Genomic DNA, 9,535 nt, shown 5'->3' with positions numbered 1-9,535 from the left:
AAGACCCCTGAGCGCCCAACCATTGTGCTTCATCAAGAGCCAGAACTGGGTGATGCTGCTCTAAGGAGCCATCCAGGCACCAGCCTTCTTGTGCTCCCACAGGGCATTCCTGAGCAGCAGGGTGGGAACAGTATTCTCCCCAGTTCTCTCCAGGAGCCCCCCCGGGGAGAGGATGCCCAGGAGGTCCCTGTGGAACAGTCTCGAATAGGAGTTATCACACAGGACAGGGAGGAGGCAGTCCTTCCAATCTCAGTAGATGTAAAAGTTGGCTCTGGTACCTCACAGTCAAGTTCTCTGCCCTCACAAGTTTCATTTGAGACCAGAGGACCAAACGTGGATAGTTCCATGGACATGTTAGTGGAAGATAAAGTGAAGTCAGAAAGTGGTCCCCAAGGCCATGAGAGACCTTGCTTACCTGCCAGGGTAAGCAGTGGCAGGTTCAGTGGCAAGGAGGAGCTTCCTCAAGCCATGGAGCCCAGGCCTTCAGAGAGGAGCCTGGCTGAGAGGCCCCAAGTGGGATCTCTGGTATATAGGACTTCCCCCAGCAGCACCCAGAGCCCAGCGCATTCTCCTTGTGCCTTGCCTTTAGCCGAATGTAAAGAGGGGCTTGTGTGCAATGGTGCTCCAGAGACTGAAAATAAGGCCTCAGAGCAGCTGCCAGGGCGTAGTACCCTCCAGAAGTACCCTACCCCCAATGGGCACTGCGCCAATGGGGAGACTGCTAGGAGCAAGGACTCACTGAGCCGCCAGCTGTCTGCCACAAGCTGCAGCTCTGCTCACTTACACTCGAGGAACTTGCACCACAAGTGGCTGCACAGCCACTCGGGGAGGGCGTCTGCAACTGGCAGCCCTGACCAGCCTTCCCGCAGCCACCTGGATGACGACGGCATGCCTGTGTACACGGACACTATCCAACAGCGCCTGCGTCAGATTGAGTCGGGCCACCAGCAGGAAGTGGAGACCTTGAAGAAACAAGTCCAGGAGCTGAGGAGTCGCCTGGAGAGCCAGTACCTGACCAGCTCCCTACGTTTCAATGGGGACTTTGGGGATGAAGTGGTAAGTACACCATGGTGCCTCCATAGCTGCACAAGGAGGCAGGGCACACTGAGCCGGGGCGCCCTTTGTACAGATTTCTGAAAGAACTGGAAAGTTCCAGAATTGAGAGAGGCTGGAGATCAGCCTCAGCCAGGTGATTGGCAGTGTTCTTCTTTTTCTTTCCTGTCTTGCTTACTTTCCACAAGTATCTTGTCTAGATAGAATAAGGAAGAGAGTTAGCACTCACTATGTGGTTGGTCAGTTCTCTTTGGAGAGAGGATTATGCCTTGAGAAAAGCGTGAACTCCTGGGCAGAATAACATTTGTAGGGCAATGTCAGATATTCCTGTGAAATCATAGTGCCTGTCCTACCCCAGTAGCTAGTGAACAATTAGCTGCTGCACCCCACCCCCGCAACCCCCAAACATAACATGGGCTGTAGCTGTGAAGGTTTAGTTCTTTTTAAACAGGTATTTGTACCTACCTTGCGGCAGGTGATGGCAGTAGAAATGGGGAGAGGTAGCACTGTTGGGAGTTAGCACTGATGGAGCCTGGTGACCGGAGTGGTGTGGTACCTGAGGGGAGGTTCTCAAGGAGGCAGTCTCGACGTGATTAAGGACAAGTGTGAGTCTGGCTCTGAAGCAGTCAGCGTACATTAAAGGCGGGCTCGTCCAATGACTTTCACTTCAAACTGACTTGGTTTTGCCTTTATACTAATGATGGTTTCTCATTTTCCCAAAGAGTCCTTCAGAGAAAGGAGGACATGCCCAAAGCACTCAGTTTCAACACACACATGTAAGTGGCAGGGTTGGATTGACAGGCCCCCTGGAGCAGCTGACACTGAGTTCCCGCTTCATCCTGGTCATTTCTGCCCTACTCACTTTCTGGAACCCAAGGCCTGTCTTTCCACTCCAGAATCCCTGCACATAATCTTAGATCTGTGTATCTCTCTTCCAGCTGAGCTCAGCCCTGTCTCTGAACCTGCTCAACCCAATTCTTGATGGCTGAGGCACCTAGAGATTCAGCAGCCCTAACACCCAGGCCTGCCCAAAGTCCCCAGTGCTCCCTTCTTTGCCAAGCCCTTTCTTCTTCTGGGAGGAGACCAGGTTCATTCTGTTCAGCTGTGTTTGTTTGCCAACAGACTTCAATTCCTGACTCGGAAAGCATTCTGGATCAGAACTGTTTGTCTCGCTGCAGCACAGAGATTTTCTCTGAAGCCAGCTGGGAGCAGGTGGATAAACAGGACACGGAGGTACAGGCTCAGCCCCTGTTCTGAGTGCCACCCATGCAACTGTTTTGCAGTTCTTCTCTACCCCCATCATCCATTCCCCCTGCCCCTGGCTAAAGAATGACCATACAGCACACTTAGCCTTGAGCCTCTCTGAATCTCAGCACCTATGAATTCCCATCAAGCCTAGAATTTCTCAGCAAGGGAGATGCAGCAGGCCAGCCCTCTCTCCTCATTGCCTCTGTGAACTGGAGCCTTGCCAGCTCTCATAGCGACCCAGGGTGCTATTGCCTGCCACTTGATCTCAGGGGAGTTTGGAGTCCCCTCCAGGGAAACGATTTGGACGCCTTTCTTGTACTGCTGACATCAGACCTGATGGGCTGGTGCCACTGGAGCCAGTGTGGTCCTTGTGACTCTTGCTGCCCCCAGCATGGCTCTCTTGGCTCCGGCTGGATGGCCCATCTCCTGTCACTAACCTGGCCTCATCCGTTTTACAGATGACCCGTTGGCTCCCTGACCACCTGGCCGCCCACTGCTATGCATGCGACAGCGCCTTCTGGCTTGCCAGCAGGAAGCACCACTGCAGGTGCCACTGGGAGGGTGTGGTGGGGTGGGTGGGGGTGTAGAGGCTGAGGTTTGGTCCACAGAGCCTGCAGATTTGAAAGATGCAGGCAGCTGGCTGGCAGTGTTGTGAGGCAGACCCCAGGGTCTTTGGGACCCTGACTCACCTTTTGTGCCTCTGAAATTGGTGTTTGCAGAACTGCACTGGGTGTCTTTCTTCCATTTTAGAGTGATCGTGAGTAAGTTTTGAAAATGATGTCCCTTTTTTATTTTGCTTTCTGGATTGGTGGAGCAACTGCCACCACCACCCACACCGCCATTTCTTATTCCTAGAATACAATTTCTTCCCATTCAGCATGCCTGCTGTGAACAAAGACAGTTTTCCTGCTGTGGGCAGGGAACTTTGTTTTCCTACTCCTTACCCCCGCCCCCTGACCGCATACTTATTGGTTGGAGGACTAGTGGGAATAGCTTAGGGTATAGTCTTCAATCCATAAGGCTCCTGACTTCTTTCTTCCTTCTGGGTTGGGGTAGTGAGTGGCTAGGGATGCTTTGCCCCAGCTGGGGTGGTGACTGGAGGATGTTCAGTGTTCTTGGGGTAGGAATTTTATCTGAACTGTGACATAGCCCACCCACATGAATGGATCTGGATTGAAAATGGAACCACCTCTTTGTCTAGTGATGATGCTTCTAGGACTGTATATCTCCCCACCCTCACCCCAAGCACAAATGTCTTTAGTTGGCTTCTTCTCTGAGCTCTTTCTCCCCTCCTTGCAGGGACATTGACCGTGTTGATCAAACGTGGTGAGCATTTGCAACAACCTGTCTGTGATTTCTGCACACCTACAGTAACTTCTCCACACTAACGCTACCATTTCCCCCTCTCTGCACTCATTGGGATGACGCTTGGGGCAGGAGTGCAGGCAGGCAAGCAGGTGGGCTTGGGTGGGGTGGGAGGACCACAGCAGCTGGCTGAGGAGACCATTACAGCTGAGTCAGGTTGCAGCCGTGGTTGCCCCTGCTGACTGCATAGGTCAGCCAAGCCATCTTGCTTATGGCAAGAAGCGGTGCTTCAGCAGGGGCTGGTCTTGTGGAATAGCCAGTGGAGGGGTTTTAGAGCTATTTCTTTTGGGTCAGTCATTCACTTAGATGCCAGAATGATGCTGGTGATTTTCAAGTCAAAGAGCATGACTGCTTTTTTTTTTTTTTTTTTTTTAAAAAAAAAAAAAAAAAAGAGCCCAGGACTGAACAGAGGTGGTCTTTCCAGAGAACTGTTAGCATTGAAGACTTAAGGGAAAACTCCACTTAGGGTCTATCAGGATCCCCTGAAAGAAGTCCGATAGAAAAGCTTAACTCATCAAATACATGTCAGACCTTTAAGCTGAATTCCAGAAGGTATGTTAAATAAATGTACACATCCAGAAGTAGATTCAGGTAATTTTTCTCTGTAACCACAGTTGTTGCTGACTCATGCTTTTCAGAAACAGAGTTGTGAAGTATTCACTGCATTCTAGAAGATGAAGTCTTGTGTATGTTTTAGTTCTGTCTTTCCATTGCTCTTTGTCTAGCCTTTTCCTTTTGCGGTGGTATTTTGTTGCCAAAGGGTATTCAGTATTCTCTCTTCTGTGCTTAAGTGGTCCTTAATCCAGCAGTGGGTTTCCTTTCTGAGGAGCATAAATGAAAAAAAGGTAGTGAGTGATGCTGGCTAAGGAGGAGGATTTCCTTTTAGATGCTTGCCCCAAGTCTTTGGCGGGCTGCATCAGACTCTTTGGAGTCTCCTATTCTAGGGCCTCCCCAGGGTGGGGTGGGGTTGTAAGGTGAGCAGAAACTCATCCTCTGCCAGTTCCCTTTCCTGGTAGTTGTGAAGGGCATCAGTTTGGGTGTGCAGACCTTTGCTGCACAGGCGCATCAGAGCTGGGCTTTCAAATGGAGGAGTGGAGAGAGGCTGGGGACCTGGGTGCAGTCAGGCCTTCAGGTAGAGCTGATATTCCCTGGAGATGCATGGGGGCAGGGGAGTGACCCAGTGTCAACTCATCGTCTAATAGGGGGTGTGTATGCGCACCTGTGTTCACCTGTGCTCTTGTCTTTTCACCCTGAGCATGTATCACTGGTTGCTTGTCTCCTGGCTTCGCATGCTGGCAGCAAAAGCAGTCCTAGATGGTAGCAGTCAATTCTTCGTGTTGTTGCCTCTGAGCGTTTGGGCAAGGCTCCTCACTCCCCAGCTGGGCTGGGAGTTTCTCTCATCTGATTAGCTCAGAGGCAGTTTCATTGGACTCTGGCCTCTCTATGATCGTAAGCTACACAGAGGCCATTGCCCAGGTAGGTGTGGCCACGGGGTTTTCCTGGGCCAAGACTTGGCCCTTGAGCTAGCAGCTGCCTTCTGCCCTGGGCTCATTTGTTTTCATGGACCTCTCTTGAGCAGCATCTACCTGACACCTTGTAACCTTGAGCCATAGTGATGAGGCAGCCAGGTGTCCTTGGCCCTAAAGTGAAAGTGGTGTGCCATTGTGCTAGGGAGCGGTCCCCTCCCTTCCTGGCTTCTTCCTGGGTTTAGACAAAACGAGAGTGTTTGATATTAGAGGAATCTCCGGCACATCTGAATCGTGTACAGAGAAGCGCTGTCTTCTGAAGTTGGTTTCTCCACCCCGTGTCTGCTGACACTAATGCTGTTTTTGTTTCTGCTCATCTCAAGGAATTGTGGGAACGTATTCTGCTCCAGTTGTTGTAACCAGAAGGTTCCAGTTCCCAGCCAACAGCTCTTTGAACCTAGTCGAGTGTGCAAGTCTTGCTATAGCAGCCTGCATCCCACAAGCTCCAGCATTGACCTTGAACTGGATAAGCCCATTGCTGCCACTTCAAACTGAAGCTCAGTGACCTGGGGCAGGCAGAGGCCAAGCTGCTGTTCCTCTGACAGGCCCACAACAGCCTGGGCAGACTGAGAGGCCCATGCACTTTTGAATGGAGACATGGAATCAACTGTGCAGAGTGATGGAAATTTGGGATGTACCACTGGATTGTAGATTGATCTCTCCCTCCCCTGTAGATTGATCTCTCCCTCCCCAACCCACCCCCGCATTTTTTTTCCTCTCCATTTTCTATCCTCCCTCTGCCTCCAAAAATGAGACAAGTACCCTGTTTGTCTTTTTTTTTTTTTTGGATGGAAGACCAGAGGTTGCCAGGCCCCCTAACTGTTGAACTGCCTGCTGTCAGGCGATGCTGAGGGATGGCTTACTTCCTCAGGATGGGAGGAGGCTGGTTGAGTCAGGAGTGGAGGCCTGAGATAGAGCAGGGAATAAAGCCAGTGCTGACGTTTGTGACCATTCCTCGTATCACTGCCACATCAGAGCTGACTGGATTGGAAAAACCTTTGCTGCTGAGGACGCCGAAAGCACCTGCTCTCAGAGCAGTGCCCCAGGTGCCCTCTCCCTTCCGAGAGGGACTGGGCTAGTCCCACCCCACAGGCAGATAAATGGGATTGGGGTTTGGAGGGAGGGGCACAGGCACATAGTAAGTGGGACCCCTTAGGCGCCCCCACCCCATTTGGGGAAAGAAGGGGTGTACTCGTGAGGCAGGGAGAGGGCTGGGAATGGGTGGCTGGCATATTCTCCCCCATGGGATTCTCTTTTTAACTTGACCCAGATTGTCTAGGGCTCCCCTCACTGTCAACGGTCTGCCCCCCTCAGCCAGGCTGTGTGGCGCTTTCCACCCTCAGGCATAGGGTGCAGACTGGCCAGAGTGCAGTATCCTGCTGCCGTGGTCAAGGCCAAAGTATGCCCTGAGCCTGGAAGCCCCTTCCGGGGCCTGGTCCCCCAAACAATCTCTCTTCCTCGTCTAGCACAGGGAAATCCAGACTCAGGGTTCCAAAAATTCCCCACTCCCAAACCAATCATGGATCTCCCCCTTTAGGGGTAGAATCAGCCTTTCAGAGTGCAGTGTCTGGAGAAGGGAGCATGTCCCATAGACTCAGCCTTCCTCTGCCTCCCCTTCTGGAGCAGCGGGAAGGGCCCAGTGGTCCCACTGCCCTGCTCCTGTGCTGCTGGTCAGCAGTGAGGGGCCACTTGGTGACTCTGCAGGGCTCCTTAGAGAAGTGACAAAGCCCGTAGGAGATGCAAGGCACCTTTCCTTAGTAAGCTTTGATGGGGTCCAAAAAGAGCCTTAAATCAAGAATATTTGTGGTGGAGGTGGGTATGGAGAAGAGTGGAGAGCAGTTTAGGTTTGTGCTTTGTGATCTTGGCAGCCATGTTTTGTGCCTGCCCTCCCTCTCGGGGGAAGGGCCATGCTTGGCTCTGCTAAAAGCTGCTAACTGGTAACAGGGCGGATTGTGGTGGGCAGTGGGGGTGAGGCCTAGGAATACTCTCCTGACCCTCTGGAAGCAATTCCCTGGCTAAGGGCAAGTTGTCTCTCAGGAAGGTGGCTCCTGTGTGTGCCTGGGTGTAGATAAGACGTGGCCCAAAAGCCTTCCCTGGAGCTGTCAGTCCAGGCAAAGCCAAGAGCATCTGAGTGCGTCTCTGACTTCCCAGTGGCAGGAGGTTGCTCAGAATCTGAATTTAGTGAAACAGGGTGTAAGTTCTTCGCACTCTGTGGTCTGGCCTTGCAGGTAGGGAGAAGTCAGTCTAACTGAAGATTGTGCAGGTCCTAGTGGCAGGTGCCAAGAGGTTACGATACGGGTTTCTTGGGTCTGATGTACAGTGTGAATAAATGCTTGCAGCTCTTAGCCCTTTTTTGATCAATGAAGCACTTTTTTATTAATATTTTTCTTTGTATGTAAAGGAGGAACCGTAACTCTCCGTAGTTGTATATATAACCCTTTTCTCCTAAAGAGGAGTTGGTCAGTGCTCCTATATTTTTCATTTTTTGTCAAAGCAAGAAGTAAATACTTTAGAACTGTTAAATATATAAATAAAGTGAATAAAGTTTAGTGTTCCGCATGGTAGCATTTGCTAACACATTCTAATTCTTTTCCCTGTGGTTTATTCCCCTTCAACCCATTTCCCTCTTACACAGAAGCAATTCGAGGTGCTGCTGAGAAAGTTAACTTTGGCAAAGGAAAACTACTGATTTCTTTTCAACTCTGGACCTTGGCAAGGAGCCGCACCACAGTACCCACATACTGCAACACATTTCCTCGATGGTTTTTGCCACTAACATCTCCAAAGCTAAAAAGGCAAAGCAGTCTGACATCGTAACAATCAGCTGTTCTTCCTTATCTGAAGGACTGTCAACAGTAATTAAAACTACCTCTGTCCTCCAGGCTCACCTTTTGTTTTTTTTTTTCCCTCCTGTTGATTTGATTTTAGCCAGGGCTCTGGCCCCTTAACCCCACGCAGGGAGCAACAGCTGCACCTGTAGCAGCAGGTAAGCACTGAGGCATGCGTGCAGTGGAGACTGAAAGGAGGTTTTGCGGGGAGGGTAGCTAGAAAGTGCCTCTGCTCTGCCTGTCTTGGATGAGAGAATTACGGGTGGGCAGAGAGACCTTGGGCAGAAACTGAATTGGATGTGAGTGGATTGTGTGCCTAACTAGAGGTCTCCTTCCTCCTCCCACACAGAGGGAGGAACCTCTGCTCCTTAGATCTGCAACCAGCCGAGAAGGCCGTAGTTTCTAGTCACTTCGGACTAGTTCTTGTTCTTCGCTGAGGTGGATTTTCTTTCCTGTGTCACTCTTGGGCACCCTTCCCATCCCGTGGGCCTGTGGGGGACATAACGTTATGCAGTTCTTCCTGAGGGAAGGTAGGTACTGAGTAACGCCCAGCTCTGGGGCTGCCAACCTCACATCTGTGGTGAGTTGGGGGCTCTGATGAGTGACCTGCTCTGAGCTACCGGAGAGCCTTCCAAGGTCACTTTCTGGATGTACTCACTTCCTAAAGTACACACGCACTTAAAAACAGCTCAGCTGGTTCCAGTCTGAGCTGTGTGTGCCATCTGGCAGGTGTTTGAGAACTAACTTGTCCTCTGGGAGGAGAAGGTGCCACTTCAGCTGCCTTCAGTCCATCTGGGAGCCAAGTCTGTGCTCAGACCAATTTGTAAAAACGTGAGTTGTGTGATAGCCAATGTGTGTCTGCACAGAGCTCCTGTTGTGCCTGGGGGCTAATGCTTAGCCCTTGGCAAGTTAAAAACACTTGTAGAATCTAGCAAGGCTGTTGGGTCCATAGAGGGGGAGTTACTGGCGTTAGGGAAGATGAAGAGCCAGGTGCTGGTGAGACCTACACAGTGCGAGTCAAGGCAAGGAAGTGCCCTGTGGAAGAGGGCAGTATGTGAAGAAAAGCTGTTATCCGAGGACACAGCCAGATTTCTTCAGGCTGTCACATGGAGGTATTTGGTCTAAGCAGTGGAGTACTAACGGTGACCTTGAGATGCCAGGATGTCCTCTTCATCTCTGAATTTTTCCCGTCTTTCTGTACTTTGGTGTCCTTAATCCCAGTCCAAAAAATGATAGGACTGCCTTAATCCACTGAGACTTTCTAGTAAAGGTGTAAGTTTTTTCTTTATTTTGCTAATATGCTCATTGTTCATTTCTGTGTTAGCAGAGAATAATATTCTAAGAATTAAAAAGGTACTGTGGGGCTTCCCTGGTGGCGCAGTGGTTGGGGGTCTGCCTGCCAATGCAGGGGACACGGGTTCATACCCCGGTCTGGGAAGATCCCACATACCGCGGAGCGGCCGGGCCCGTGGGCCATGGCCTCTGAGCCTGTGCGTCCGGGGGTCGTGCCCCGGT

General features: G+C 51.2%; 1 protein-coding gene across 1 annotated transcript in view; it reads left to right on the top strand.

Annotated features, from left to right (window-relative positions):
• MTMR3 (myotubularin related protein 3) overlaps window positions 1–9,475 on the top strand; it is a 114,189-nt gene extending 104,714 nt beyond the window's left edge. Inside the window, exons 10-15 of the mRNA XM_055080676.1 lie at window positions 4–1,056; window positions 1,776–1,829; window positions 2,176–2,286; window positions 2,760–2,848; window positions 3,601–3,627; window positions 5,516–9,475. Coding sequence (XP_054936651.1) covers window positions 4–1,056; window positions 1,776–1,829; window positions 2,176–2,286; window positions 2,760–2,848; window positions 3,601–3,627; window positions 5,516–5,687 — 1,506 coding nt within the window. The 3' untranslated portion in view covers window positions 5,688–9,475. The remainder of the gene's footprint in view (window positions 1–3; window positions 1,057–1,775; window positions 1,830–2,175; window positions 2,287–2,759; window positions 2,849–3,600; window positions 3,628–5,515) is intronic.
• Window positions 9,476–9,535: the final 60 nt, after the last annotated feature.

Source organism: Physeter macrocephalus, chromosome 19 (genome assembly GCF_002837175.3).
Source record: "Physeter macrocephalus isolate SW-GA chromosome 19, ASM283717v5, whole genome shotgun sequence".
In the NCBI taxonomy this organism is placed as follows: domain Eukaryota; kingdom Metazoa; phylum Chordata; class Mammalia; order Artiodactyla; family Physeteridae; genus Physeter; species Physeter macrocephalus.
This window is presented reverse-complemented; position numbering and strand designations above follow the sequence as displayed.